The 15,050-nt window shown below is 48.5% G+C and overlaps 2 protein-coding genes across 9 annotated transcripts in view; one reads left to right on the top strand and one right to left on the bottom strand.

Annotated features, from left to right (window-relative positions):
- Positions 1 to 1,115: 1,115 nt before the first annotated feature.
- On the top strand, positions 1,116 to 1,775 carry TMEM186 (transmembrane protein 186; the record flags this gene model as incomplete). The annotated part of the gene is made up of 1 exon (XM_079718994.1): positions 1,116 to 1,775. One exon carries the CDS (start codon positions 1,116 to 1,118, stop codon positions 1,773 to 1,775), a length of 660 nt encoding a protein of 219 aa, XP_079575120.1.
- Positions 1,776 to 14,047: 12,272 nt separating this feature from the next.
- The window catches only part of ABAT (4-aminobutyrate aminotransferase), a gene marked incomplete at both ends in the record, with an annotated part of 35,231 nt that continues 34,228 nt past the window's right edge, over positions 14,048 to 15,050 (bottom strand). For 7 of the 8 annotated variants that reach the window (XM_079719517.1, XM_079719522.1, XM_079719518.1 and 4 more), the window contains one exon: positions 14,048 to 14,169. In XM_079719517.1, the coding sequence (XP_079575643.1) occupies positions 14,048 to 14,169 (122 nt within the window). The remainder of the gene's footprint in view (positions 14,170 to 15,050) is intronic. The other variant, XM_079719524.1, reaches the window with a different exon arrangement.

Below are 15,050 nucleotides of genomic sequence, written 5' to 3'. Positions count from 1 at the left end.
GCAATGCGCCTCTACGCTGTCCTATTAGGGCCGAACACGCGCTCTTAGCGGTTCCGGGAGTAGGAGGGATTCACTTCCGGCAGCAGGCATTGAAGTCATGGTAAGAAGGCGGGTGGTGAGAAGTAAGGGAGGTGACGTGCTTTGTGGGTCTGGGGCAGGCCTGCAGACGCCTGGGGTTCTGATTCGGAGAATCTGCGGGAGGGACGTGTGTTCCGATTTGTTATTCCCCGCTCTCCTCTGCGCTCAGGTCACGTGGGCCAGCAACGGCGATAACTAAAACTCATTGAGCACTCGCCGAGCATCAAGTGCATTTGAAGGCTTTAAAACCATCATCACATTCAGTATATTTTGGATCCCCATTTTGAAAGATGAAGAAACTGGGGCCCAGAGAGGTGGAGTAATTTGCCCAAAGATCCACAGCTGGTGACTGTAGGAGTCGGGATTGGAACCCAGATCTGACTTCACCGCCCAAAGTATCTTTCACTGCACTATTCGAGGTGTGGAACTGTGCATCTCATAAAACCCTTGTGCTATGGGTTGACGCCTCCCTCCTCCTCTGTTCTACCCCATCCCTCAGTTTACGCCACGTAAACAGCGTTTCCCTTCTGACCTGAAGATGACACTTTAATCTGACCGAGAATTGGGAACTTATTATGATGAATATCTTGCGGATTTGTTCCCCACTGGGACATTGATTGAGTTTCCTGCTTGGGGAAATGGCACACAGGCTGTGGATCCAGTGCCAGCCCAGAGTTGGCCCTCCCAAGGTTATTTGTTGAATGAATGAAGGCTGCGCCTCCTTTCCTATACTTACTTGAGCTGTCTGGAGGAAAGAGGTCTGGTTTAAAAGTCAGACTCTGCCCCACTCACTGGCTGTGTGTCTTTGGGTAAATTTCTTACCTTCTCTGGGCTTAGTTTCCTCCGTGGTAAAGTAGAAGTAGTGGTTCCCATCGCAAACAGTTTTTGTGAAGATCACGTGAGGTAAAGCATCTGGCTTTACCTTTCTTTCCATCTCTGGCAGTGATGCCGGCCTCACAGGATTGGTGGGAGCCTCCGTGTAAGACGTTTTGCAGCTGTTCCTTGTGTGATTAGCATGGTTGAGTTCCGTGAGAGAAATGGTCTCCCTGTCTCCCTTTCAGGCTGCCTTCCTCCGAGCTGTGCCGCGGTCGCCAGGGCCGGCTGCATGGGGAAGGCCTCTCCACGGGCCATGGTGCTTCATTGGGCGGGATCCTAGGAGGTGGGTGGGAAGCAGGCCACCAGCCTCCAAGGAGAAACCACCCGGCACAGAGACAGAGACATTTCAGATGGTGTACCGGTTTGATGCCATCAGGGCTTTCGGGTACTTGTCTCGGCTGAAGGTGGCACAGACAGCCCTGACGGTGGTGGCCTTGCCGCCTGGCCTCTACTGGTACTCCCAGGGCCTGATGACCTTCAACTCCCTGTGCCTGGCGGGCGGGATCGCTGGCTTTGCCCTGGCCATGTTGTGCTGGATGAGCCATTTCTTCCGGAGGCTGGTGGGCATCCTGTACGTGAATGAGTCGGGCACCATGCTGCGGGTGGCCCACCTGACCTTCTGGGGCCGGCGACAGGAGACATACTGCCCTGTGACCGACGTGATCCCCATGACGGAAAGCCAGGATCGGCCTCAGGAGCTGTTCGTGCGGATCCAGCAGTACAGTGGGAAACAGACCTTCTACCTCACCCTGCGCTATGGACGCATCCTGGACCGAGAGCGTTTCACACAGGTGTTTGGGATGCTGGACAAGTTCAAGTGAACGGGCAGGAGCCAGGCCTCCTGCAGGAAGCCTGAGGGTGTGGGCGGGGCTGAAGGAGGGGGTCGGGCAGCTGGAGACTTTGCCGGGGCCCCTGGGAACTTGTCTTTTGGGATGAGGAAATTCATGAGATAGAAGTGAGTAACTGGATTTAGAAAGAGGCCCTGAGTGCAGATTCTTAACTGCACTTGTGTGTGACATTCAGATAATGGCTAGAAGTTTCTGTTAAGAGCCAATTCTTGGAGGAGGCGATGCCAAGCTCTCTAGAACAGTTACACTGCTGTGAAATCAAAGACAGAGAGGTGGGGGGCGGGAGCCAGAAGACTTGGGTCTGTCCGTTTCCAAATCCCTGTCCTGGGGCAGGTTGTCAAGTCTCTCAGAACCTTGGTTTTCACATCTTAAAGTGGAAAAATCCTCTCTGTCTCCTGGGATGGGTGTGAGAATAAACAATAAACGTCATTGTTAGTTCAGAGGTGATGGCGCCGCAAAAGGCTTCCAGGCAATGGGTAGGGATTTCACCAGCCCTATGCTGCGCCCCCTTGTGGACCCAGCGGCGAGGGGACCAGGATGAAGCCTAGAGGTGGGTCGTTCATCCTGCCCGCACGGTAGCTGCACAGCCACTGGGGCAAGGTTGTAATCTGAGCAAGTTCACGGCCCAGAGGTCTAGGGGCTCTCACATCAGAAGGCTTTGCAGTGTGATAAAGTCAGATGAACTATATGCTGGTGTGATACTTTATAAAATAAAGCCAGTTATATGTAATGTCCCCCGTAATTAGCAATACGCTTATTATATAATTTGTAACAAAGAGGAAAGAAGTCATGATCTTTAATTCTACCACTCAGAAGTCAATAACTAAATTTTGTTTTGTGACCTTCCAGTCTTTTTTTTTCAAATCGTAGTAAAATATAAACATAAATTTATCCTTTTAACCATTTTAAGTGTACACTAAGTGGTATTAAGTATATTTAGTGTTTTGCAACCGTCACTTCTCTCCATTTTCAGAACTTTTTCATTATTCCAACCAGAAGCTCTGCACCCATTAAATAGTAACTCCCCAATGCCCCCTTTCTCCAGCCCTTGGCAACCACTAATCTGCTTTCTGTGTCTATGGATTTGCCTATTCTGGATATTTCATGTAAATGGAATCATCCACTGTGTGGCCTTTTATGTCTGGCTTCTTTCACTTGGCATAGTTTTGCAAGGTTTACCCATGTTGTAGCAGGTATCAGAACTTCATCCCTTTTTTTATGGCGGAATAATATGTATATATCACATTTTGTTTATCCATTCATCTTTCGATGGACATTTTGATTGTTTCCACCTTTTGGCTGTTGTGAGTAATGCTGCTGTGAACGTTGGTGTACAAACATCTGAGTTTCTGCTTTCAATTCTTTTGGGTATTTTCTGAGAAGTGGAATTACTGGGTCATATGGTAATTCTAAGTTTAACTTTTTGAGGACCGGCCAAACTTTTCCATAGTGGCTACACCATTTTATATTCCCACCAGCAATGCATCAGAGTTCCAATTTATCCATCTTTTTTTTTTTTTATAATAGCCATCCTAATGGGTGTGAAGTGGTATCTCACTGTGCTTTCAGTATTTACTTAAAACATAGATGTTATCCTGTATCTGAAATTGGTTTTTGCTTCATGTTATAACATAGGACTACGTCCTTTATAAACATTCATTTAAAGTATTCAATCACAAGGAAGAAACCTTGTGACTATGTGAGATGCTGGATGTTAACTTACTGTGGTAATCATTTTGCAGTATATACATATATAAATCATGTTGTATACCTTAAACTAATACCATATTGTATGTCAGTTATATCTCAATAAAGTTGGAAAAAATGGGCAGCATACCTTACAAATAGATAGAAACAAAAGGCCCCGATTATCTGATTTTTTTTCATTTAAATACTTTTTATGCAAAAAAAAATCAGTAATTGCAAAATATTCCACTGAGTGGTTGTAGCTGGTCCTATAACCTTTCTTCTTTAAATGATCTCCATTTTTTTATTGCTATAAAGAATGTGCTAAATGCCAACTACATGGAAAGATATCTTTCCTCTGTGTAGACTGCAAATGGCATTTTGAGAAAAGTGACTTTATAATCACGATAACATGAAAGAAGTTGTTAGATCTTCTTAGTTAATTTATTGCATTTCACAGAAGCAAGTAAAGCATGTAATTCAAGACAGTTTGTTCCTGCAGGCTTCCAAATCAGCCAGTCATCCCAAACCTCTTCTACTGGGTGCTGAAGGCACCACGGTTCATGAAAGGGGAGGATTTTGGCCTTTGGACTAATAGCATCTTGGTGGGGAGGGAGGACGGGTGCTAAATGCATGTGTATAATTAGAAATGGGAGGGACTTCCCTCGTGGTCCAGTGGTTAAGAATCCGCCTGCCAATGCAGGGGACACGGGTTTGATCCCTGGACAGGGTGGTAAGATCCCACATGCCACGGGGCAACTAAGCCCGCGCACCGCAATGAAAGATCCCGCATGCCACAACCAAGACCCGACACAGCCAATAAATGAATAAATAAATAAATAAATATTTAAAAAAAGAAATGGGGAAAAGTGCAAGGAAAGAGAGGAGTGGGCTGGCCTGAGGCAGAAGAGCAGCAGGGGGTGAGGTTGGGAGAAGGGCCCGGATGGCCTGGGGCCGGGACTTCGAAGGGGACCCCAGGTGTGAGGAGGAGACGGACATGAGCACCGCTTGTTCAGGCTGAGGGGACACAAGTGTGCGTTTCTGCCCTGGACAGGAGTGGGGTGGGTGCCTTTGCTAAGGGGAGGACCCTGAATTTGATCCAAATCACTGTGCGGAGCCTTTGAAGGTCAGTGAAAGAAAGCTTGGGAGCTCTTAAGAACAAGAGGAAACAGCTTTTAATATGTATTTGTTTTTAATTAAAGATGCAAATGAAAGGGCATAGACGTATTATGGATTTGTCGTTGCCTCTGTTAAATTCCCATCGCGTGTTAATTCCAGCCAGTCGAAGGCCATGGTCTGGGGAGTGTGTGACTATGTCCCTCAGAAGTTTGGGAATGCTGGGCTCCCATTGTCAGCTGGGGTATATCTGCAGGGTCTCTAGATAGGGGGGGGCTGTACGTGCTGTGGACGGTATGACCCAGAGCCCGGTTGTGGGCCTGGGGGTTCCCGGAGAGCCGCAGACCCACTCGGAAGTGCCTGCTCTTAGGGTAAATGGCATGTGGTTCCACTGACTTAATTTTGTACCAACTTTACTCTAAAAGTACAACCAGAACCTGACTGCTCTCACCTGCTCCAGCCCTGCCATTTCGATCCAAGCTGCCCTCATAGCCTCTGGATTATTGCAACCTGCTGCTGCCATCCTTGCCCTTCTAGAGTCTGTTCTCGCAGCAGCCGAAGTGATCCTTCCTTTCTTTCTTCCCTCCTTCCTTCCTTCCTTTCTGCTGCACCTTGTGGCTTGTGGGATCTTAGTTCCCTGACCAGGGTTCGAACCCATGCCCCCTACAGTGGAAGCACGGAGTCCTAACCACTGGACCACCAGGGAAGTCCTGCCAAAGTGATCCTTTTAAAAAAGAGAATCACATCACTGCTGTAGAAGCTGAAGTCCTTACTGTGACCTACAGGGCCCAGCATGGCCTGGCCCCGCCCCTACCCCCAGCTTTCTTCTCTCGTCCACAACTCTGCACTGACCACTTCAGTTAGCTATGTTACCCTTGCTCTTCCTCCAATAATCAAGGACCCTGCAGCCTCAGGGCCTTTGCACTGACAGTTCCTCTGCCTAAGAGCCTTTCTCCCTAGGTATCTACATAGAAGTGTCTATCTGTCTCTCTCCAGTTTCTCTCTCTGTATAACAGGGGTGTTACTATTTATCCTCAAGAAGTTGTACTGAGGATTCAATTATATAGAAGACTCAATTATATAATTATCTGTAGAGCTGCTGGTTCCCTTCCCCACCTTTCCCTCACCTGCTTGTCAGTGACTTCAATTCCTGTGAACCTCTTCTCCCAAAGACACAGTCTGTGCCTATAAAATGTCTTAAGAGGGACTAATGATCTGACCCTGACTTATTAAAACCAAAAATTAAATAGGCCTGTTGGGCTACCTGTAATCACTTAACCTGAGTGAGCTTCACCCCCTGGAGATTCTGATTATGTCTGGGGTGGATCCCCAGAATCTGTCTTTTTGTCAAGCTTGAGGCTAATTCTGCTATGCAGCCATGCTGGGAATTTCTGAAATAGATGACCAGGTGGACAACACCAGAATGGCACATGCCTCTGTGTCCCTGGGCCAATTTTTTTTTTTTTCCTTACAGAACAGGTTCTCCGCCTGGGCTCCGTGTGTAGAGTCACCTGGACACCTCTTAAAAAATACTGTTGCCCAGGCCCATGACCAGTTTCCCTAGAGGAGATTCTCATGCGTAGCCTGATTTGACAGTCACTGCCCAGAAGTGTCAGCTCAGTGGGAGGTGACAGCCCCGATTCTCACGGGCTCTTGCACAAAAGAGCCTCCACTTGGATGTGTGGTTTGCTCGTGCAGTACCAGCAGAGGGCACACAGAGCAAAGGCATTATTCTGTCCCTTTATTTCCAAGCTAAAATTACATGTGACAAGGGAAACAGTTTAGGGTTTCTGCAGTGCACCAGCAGGGCAGTAGTACCCAGTTCCCATGCTCCAGATCAGCAACAACAAAAACAGTAAAACTCGCCTGTGCTCAACCCTGCAGATTCTGGTTGGGCAGAAGCTGGGCATCTGTATTTTTTTTTTTTTTTTTTTTTTTTTTTTCCGGTACAGGGGCCTCTCACTGCTGTGGCCTCTCCCGTTGCGGAGCACAGGCTCCGGATGCGCAGGCTCAGTGGCCACAGCTCACGGGCCCAGCCTCTCCACGGCATGTGGGATCTTCTCAGACCGGGGCACGAACCCGTGTCCCCTGCATCGGCAGGCAGACTCTCAACCACTGCGCCACCAGGGAAGCCCCTGGGCATCTGTATTTTGATGCTTCCCAGGTAATTCCAAGGCACCCCAGGTTTTGAGAATCATTGTGTGGGATTGAGCCTTCCCAAGAGCCGTGCCTCTCTGATGGTCAAGCAGCTTCTCAGAAAATGGAAACGGTCTTTAGATTCAGGTGGTGTGTGGTTATATTGGTGATTTCCCCCTTGGAAAACAATTCCAAAATAATCATCTAATAGAAATACTCAAGCATGTATATGAGGATATTCACTGAATGTTTCCAATAGTGAAACAAACACACAACAACAACAAGAAGTAAACTAAGTTGCCATTAGTAGGCAACACAGTTAAATAAGCTATGGAATATTACACGCCCTTAAAAAGAGTGAGGTTGAACCATATCTGCTGATGTGACAGGATAATCATGGGGTAGTGTTAGGTGGAAAAAGCAAATCAGAGAACAATATAGTTCTATATGATCCTATTTGTGATTTTAAAAAACACATTCCAATTTTTTCACAGTGGTTAATTCTGGGGAGAAGATTCAGGTGGATGAGACAGAGGGAAAACGTCTATTTTGAACTTTATGTCCTTCTAGTGTTGTTTAAAATTTCCGTAACGAGCATGTCATCCGTCTTAACAAATGAAGTAAAATGCTGTAATAAACACAATCTCTTTTGCCATCCTTTCCCCCTCCTGCCAGCTTTCGAGGTAAAGAGAAAAGTTTCTCAACCATGAATCTCCATTCTGGACTTGGAAGCTGGGTGGACAGTAGGAAACAGTCATTAAAAGCATTAGTGATACAACCGTGTTTGTATTTTGCAGACTGGTTTTCATTCCCATCTGCTGAGAACCATCTGGACTTTGGGCACCCCACCTGCCCTGGGCTGTGTATTATTTAGATGCAGGAAATGGGGTAACCTGTAGCACGTCCATTTTCACATGGTAGTTGCTAGGGACTGAATGTATCCCCTCCTAAAATTCATATGTTGAACCATAGCCCCCCATGTGATAGTGTTTGGAGATGGGGCTTTTGGGAGGTGATTGGAGTCAGATGAGGTCATGAGGGTGGGGCCCCCACGATGGAATCAGTGCCATGTGAGGACACAAGCAGGAAGAGACCCTCACCAAGAACCCAACCCTGGACTTCCAGCCTCCAGAACCGTGAGAAATAAATGTTGGCTGTTTATGTTGCCCCATCTCTGATATTCTGTTAGAGCAACCTGAGCTGAGACACGTAGTCCTCCAGACCGTGGTGAGGTCTGCTCCAACTGGGGACATTCACAGTGTGCATGGCTGGGAGCTGTTGTCCTTCCTACACCGGTTACCAGAACTGAGCCTTACCTGGTCATAGGCCCAGATATCCCACCCGCAGTCCGTCATAAATAAGCATGTTTAATGCACTTCCCAGAACAGATCTGATGGGCTTAGCTGCTTGCAGGGGGCCAGCCTGGGGTGAGTTAGCCAAATAACTAGGAACTTGCCCTTGGCTGCTTTAAGAATTCAGGACTTGTGAATCCGCAGATGGAAAGCCACCGAGTCCCTTTGAAACCTGGGCAGAGTCCAACTTTTATGGCCCTGTTTTGATCCTGCAGCATTCATTCAACTATAAAATCATGCCTGATGAGGGTTAATCAGGCAGGGTCGATACCATCTGGCCACGTTTGTACCAACTCTAGTGACAAAACATCCATTTTACTGATTAACAGTTGTAATCTACTCTGGGATCTGGTGGGACTTGTCCCCGTGTTGGGAAGTAGGTTTAACATTTAGAACTATATGTGAGCCAGGTTCACAGAGATCAAGTGGCAAAAGGAACCATTATGTATTAAGCACCTACCACGAGTCAGGAGATGATTACATGATTTTTTATTTTATTTATTTTGTTTATTTTTATTTTTTGGCTGTGTTGGGTCTTCGTTGCTGTGTGTGTGGGCTTTCTCTAGTTGCGGTGAGCGGGGGCTACTCTTTGTCGCAGTGCGTGGGCTTCTCATTGCAGTGGCTTCTCTTGTGGAGCACGGGCTCTAGGTGCTTGGGCTTCAGTAGTTGTGGTGCGTGGGCTCAGTAGTTGTGGCACGTGGACTCTAGAGCACAGGCTCAGTAGTTGTGGTGCATGGGCTTAGTTGCTCTGCGGCATGTGGGATCTTCCCGGACCAGAGATCAAACCTGTGTCCCCTGCATTGGCAGGTGGATTCTTAACCACTGCGCCACCAGGGAAGTCCCGATTACGTGATTTTCTTGAATCCTCCCAGCAGCTGTTGGAGTTGGAGAACCAGAGAGAGGTCGCAGGTGTAGGGTGAAGCATGTGGCTTGGAAGCAAGACTTCCTACCTGCTTGAACCCCAGCCCTGCCACTCCCAGGCTGTGACTGTGGGCCAGTAATATAATCGCTGTCTGTGCCTTGGTTTCTTCATCTGTGAATTAATGATAATAAAAGCACCCATCGAGGGTAGTTGAAGGGGCTGACGTAGTACATGAAAAGCACTTAAAAATAGCGCTTGGTCCAGGGAAGCCCTCAATAAGTGTCAGCTCTCTGCAGGTGATGCTCAGAGAGGTGAAGTGACTTACTCAAGGTCACCCAGCTAGAAAGCAGCAGAGTTAGGTCATTCTACTGCCTTGTCCTGCCTCCCCGGGGGTGGAGAAGGGGGAAGAAGGACAGGAAATGGGAACAGTGACTGTTTTTAACAAAGGTCCTGGCACCTTCCACCCACCTACCTTAGGGATATACGCTTAGGAGCTCACACTAATGCTGACCAGTTCAAGTTCACTTTCCCAGGCCAGTGGCCAGGCTGGTGGTGAGAAGGGTCCTGAGTGGTTGATCCTCAACCAACCCCATGCTGACTGCATGTGCTCATTCACACACACCCGTGTGTCTTAAATCCTGGCCTCCAGGCTGTGTGATGCTGGGTGGGTTCCCCAATCTCTCTGAGCATCAGGTTCCTCATCTTACAAATAGGCAGACACATAGATCGCTCATAGGTGTGTTGTGAACATTACAAAGCCCCAGCAGAATATGCTTGTGCATAACAGATGCTCAACAAATGATAAATATTATCACTATATGTGATTATTCTTAAAAGCATATTTAATGGTAGATATTGCTTTCCTAGTCAGTTATTTCATAGACCTGTTTGGCGTCCCAGCCGGAAGGAACCTTGGAAATCACGTGGTCCAAACCATACATTTTCCAGATGAGAAAAAGAAGGGCCGTGGAGGGCCACTGAGACAGCTGGGTGCAGAAGTGAGTCAGGAGCCCACGGCCCGTGGTTCTAGGTCAGGACACCAGGAGGACCAAAGAGCCAGCTCATTTCCACAGGTGCTGACTCAGCATCTCTTCCATGCCTTCCCACGCTGCACCTGCCTCCCGGCTGATTCCCATCAGTCATCAGCTTACCACCTCAATCCAGTGATGGAGAGAATGTGATTTAATTGGCTTGGGGTGGGGCCTAAGCATTAGGATATTTACCAAGTTCTTCAGGGCAACTCCAAAGTGCCTCTAGTGTTGAATGTCACTGTCCTGGATGTAGAGGATTCTGTGCTTTTCCTTCCCTCTCCATCCAGCCCATTATCACTGTCCTGGTTGGGCCACCTGGTCATCTTGATGGCCACAGATTCCGACTGATCACCCAGTCTCTCTGTTGTTCACAGTGGACAATCAGGACATTCTTTCTACAATGCATGTTGGATCACTCCCCTGCTCCAAACCTTTGGTGGCTCCGTCAGTTCATGGAGGGCCCAGACTGGCCCAGAAGGCCCTCCAGATCCGAGCCCTGCCTGTTTCTTTGGCCTGGTCTCCAGGCTCTTCTGCTCTCCTGGGCTTTGTGATCTAGTAATGCTGAACGCTGTAGAAATGCCTGCCTCATCCTGCCTTCGTGCCTTCAGCTAGCTGTTCCCTTGGTCTGGAATGCCTTCCACCCCTCCTCTGAGTCACTGGAGCAGTTCCCACTCAACCTTGAAGTTGAAACTCAGAGGCCTAACCTCCATCCTGACTTGGGCCTATCCTTTGTTCATGTACAATATCCTCCTGTATCCTGGTCCTTATGCTGGGTTGCTATGACCTTTGCCCCACTGGAAGGTGAGCTGAGGGTAAGGACCACACCTTGTCCATCCCCATTACATGGCATGTCTTGGGTGAACTCGGATGAACTGAACGGCCTCACCAGGCTTCTAAGCCCAAGGCAGACTGAACGCAGGTAGAGAATTCCCCCAAGACATCCCTAAGAGGTGCTTAATCATAGGAGCTTCATAAGAACTTGTGAAATAAGTCCTTACCAAAACCATTTCCAAGCAAAAAGGCCACATTTACTCTGATGTTTCCATTATAAATATTTTGTTTTTAATTTAAGAATACTGATTAACACAGGAAACAGACCGAGTTCATGGAATTGTGCATATGGTCATCAGTTACACTGTGACGTGTTAATTTCTTTATCATTTATTGGCACTGTCAACAGAATACTGTAAACAAAACCACTTTGTATGCATAAGTTGGCAAGGCTCCCTAGCTATGGTTTTCTACCATGAGCTGATATACAGATAGATATAGACAGGTATAGATATACAGATTATATTCATGTTGTGCACGATTTTGCATGGTTACTGAGTGTCAGTAAAAATTATTTAAAAAACACCCATTTATAATAAAAGTGAGGATGTGCTAAGATTTGCCATGACTGGACCTTGTTTTCTGTAAAAGTGATGAGATTTGCTAGCGACATTTACTAAACTCTATGGCACTAATGTGTGATGGATTCGTTTCCGGACCGTCGGCCACAGAAGTTCTTCTGCGTGGGCTCTGCCTGAGCCAGCACCCTGTCCTCTGGGCTCCCTGTGTTTTCACTAACTTCTGGCAAGTTCCTTGAGCGCCGCTGAGAATGTTTTCCTTGAAATTCTTGCAGCTACACCTCCACCTCCAAAAGAGAACGTCTCAGGAACTCAGTATGCCCTGAGTCAATGAGGACTGGCTGATAAATGGCTTAAAAAGTTTTATAAGTAACTTCCCTTGGTTAAGGAGTGAATAAGTCTGGAAATGACTTTCCAGATAGAAAAGATTTCATTTCTCTGTCAGTGCCCTGTGGAGAGAGAACAAAATATTGGAGCCACTCTCTCCACCAAAGAGAGCCAACGTTTCTGGTTGTGCCCTGGCTTAAAAACCTTTTGACTCCAGGAATCTCATTGTATGTTTGGATCCAATGCTAAAGTTCTCAGGAGAAAGCATACATGAATTATGGTTTGGTTTGCATTTTGCTTGTTTGTTAAATAAGGCCTTGAATCTTGGGATATTGCCTGTGGAATCTGGATCCCCAGTGAAAAGTGTGAGGCTGTGAACTCATGTGTCTTTGCACATGCTGTTCGCTTTCTGCAACACTCTTCCTTGTCTTGTCTACTTGGTGAACTCTTGTTCATCCTGCAAAATCCTGCTCAAATGTCACTTTCTCCTTGGAACCTCCTCTGACCCTTACGTGGATTGGGCCATTTCCTCTGATTTCCTGATGTTCCTACACATACGACTGTTATGGCATTAATTGTTGGTTTAAGAGTCTGTTGTCCCCAGTGGGATGTGAGTCCCTTGAGAGCAGGGACTAGGTTTTATTTCACCTTTGGATTTCTAGTGCTTAGCATTGGGCCTGGGACAGAGCAGGTATTTAATGGAAGTTTCATGAATGAATGATTGGATAAATAAATGAATATACAAATGAGCTCAAGCTTGCAGAGAGAGGGAGGCTCCATTTAGTTGGCAGTGCGAATGCCCTTGGACACGGCAGAGCTCCTTAAAAGCAACGGATTAGCACTGAGTGCAGGAATGCAGGGTGAACCGGGATTCAGGGATTCCCCCTCGTCTGTTAAGCACGTGACTGCCTTTCATTCTTGGCAAAAATAGGATGATGACCAAATCTGCTGAAAAGCGGAAGCAGAAAAAAACCAAACCACTTTGAGATCTTTGGATGGTTAGTTATTAAAACAGAAAAGTGCTGAATTGAGAATCTTTATCTGCCCAGCTCCCAGAATAGTCAACCAAGGCACCAGGAGACCAAGTGGCTTCCTTTTGGACAGACTTCCTTTATCTACCCGCTAAACAACACTCATTGCTGGAGGACAACCAAAATGCTCTTTTTAGGAGCATCTGAGATCAAATCAGTTCCAAAATTGTCTTGCCTCCAGCAGAGACCTCCTTAGCCTCAGCCATCATCCAATTAAGCCTCTAAGCATCACCTGCCTGGTCATCTCACAGTCACTCATGGCAGGAAAATCTCTGACTTGGAGGGGTAGCGATAAGGAAGCCACCTTGCACCAACAGGCTACTTTTTCCTGCATGGAGCTCTGGTGCCTTCAATTCATGATGCCTCCAGCAAGAAGACACCTAGTCCAGTTTTGATGCAGCAGCAAAGCCGGTCCTGGGACGGCTCAGAAGTGGAGCAGAGGTGGATGAGCAGAGCTAGAGAAAGGGTCCCGGGGCGAGGGGTCCAAAGTCAGACCCCAGGTGCCGTGGGGACGGGAGGAGGGGTCTCTGCTGCCCCAGGCCTGGGCTTACACTCCTGGGCGTGTGTCCCTGGGATGATCGGGCGCAGCTTTCCTTCCACAGAGGTCTGGGCGTCAGCCCAGGGGAGGGAGGGAATTTGGGGAATGAGGGTGGTGAGTAAGACCTGTTGGCGATGCCCCCCAGAGATTCTCCCAGGATGAAGCCCCATAAAGGCGAGAATTCACAGTTTGGAGAGGAATCCCCGGATGGATCGGGGGAGTGGCCTTACTCTTCAGGAGGCCAGAAGACCCCTTCCCACACCCCGAAGCTCAATGCCGTGTCCCTACTCTCCTGCCTTAATATGCTCTGTCCTGCCCGTCACTGGACTGCACACGGGACGTGCTCAGAGCTTCGGGGCCTGGGCGCGAGGGGGAAGCATGTCTGTTTGCATAGGGCAGGGGGAGCCAGCGTCCTCCCCGTTCAGAACGCGTCACTTGAGAGGGACGGAACCCAGGAGTCCCAGCCCCCAGCCCCAGGAGCAGGTAGCATTCCCTTGACTGGCTTCCAAAGGTATTGTTGGGGTCGAGGGTGGCAGATACCTGGCCAGGACCCTCGGGGCCCAACCTAAGACTGTGTCCAGGGCTCAAGCAGAATTTCTGGTCTTAAAACCAACGTGCGCCATTGGCTCTGCAGGGAGAGAGCAAACCAGCTCCTCCCCACCCCCCAGGCCACGAAAAACATCCCCCCCCCACAAATAATCCTCCAGTTTATGCATTCACCTCTGATACTTTAAGTGAAAACATGAATTAGGCAAACTAATCAATTTGACAAGGGGTGAGATCAGGGCTTCCTCAGAGCGTGGAGGAAATGGCTTCTTTACTTGAAGTCGGCTAAGATGTCGCTGAAGATATTCAGGAACAGGTGTGCGTGGTGGTCCCTGAAGACCAGAGTGGGACGGAAGCGGATGGATTTGTCGCCGCAGCCCCCCAGCATCAGGCCTAAAAGGAGAGGCGGGGGTGGGTTAGGGGCTTGGGCTCGGAGTCACGGGCCGGGGAGCCGGGCGTGGTCACACACGGTGGCCACCGCATCCATCCAAACCGTTCTGTCCATCCAGCCGCCGTCCAGCCTTCCCTCCCGTCCTCTCTCATCGGCCAGCTCACCCGCCCTTCTCTCTCCTCCCTCCCCTCCAACTTCGAAGGCCAGCTCTGCTGCCCCTGAACTAGGCCTGCTGATTGAGAAATCCTGACACAAAGTCCTTGCCCTCCAGAAACTCGTGGTGTGGCGGGGAAAGAAAATAAGAAGTAAATTACAGGAGTGTGGGCAGGTCAGCAGTGCTTATGAAGGACGGAATCTGAGTTTTGGGGGTTTTTTTGGGCCGCGCTGCACAGCTTGCAGGATCTCGGTTCCCCAACCAGGGATCCAACCGGGGGAGTTCTAACCACTGGACCGCCAGGGAATTCTTGGAATCTGCTTCTTTCAAAGGGCGATTTCACCTTTGACTAGATGGGGCTCTTTGGCTGGGTTGTATAGTGTCTCTGAGACTCAGTTTTTTCATTCTCAGGAGGAGGTGAATTACCCCCTGCCCTTCAGGGCTGCTGCAGGATTCTCTAAGATGGTCCAGGTGAAAGACACCAGCTTTGACGCATAGTAGGCTCTCTGATCTGCCCCACTTAAAACTTCCATGGCTCCTGTAGCTCTTAGGAGAAAGTCCACAATCTCGAACCTCATCCCCAGGCTGACGTGAACCTGATTCACCCCCTGCCACCCGTCTGTCCCTCGTTACACTCCATGCATTTGTTTTCTCCCTCTGTATGCCCCATTCTGCCCAGCTAAAGGCACACATCCCTTCTCCTGCCCGGAATGCTCCTTCTCACCTTCT

Source organism: Hyperoodon ampullatus (genome assembly GCF_949752795.1).
Source record: "Hyperoodon ampullatus genome assembly, chromosome: 14".
NCBI classification, from domain to species: domain Eukaryota; kingdom Metazoa; phylum Chordata; class Mammalia; order Artiodactyla; family Ziphiidae; genus Hyperoodon; species Hyperoodon ampullatus.
The sequence above is the reverse complement of the archived record's forward strand: the minus strand, read 5'-3'. Positions and strand labels throughout refer to the sequence as shown.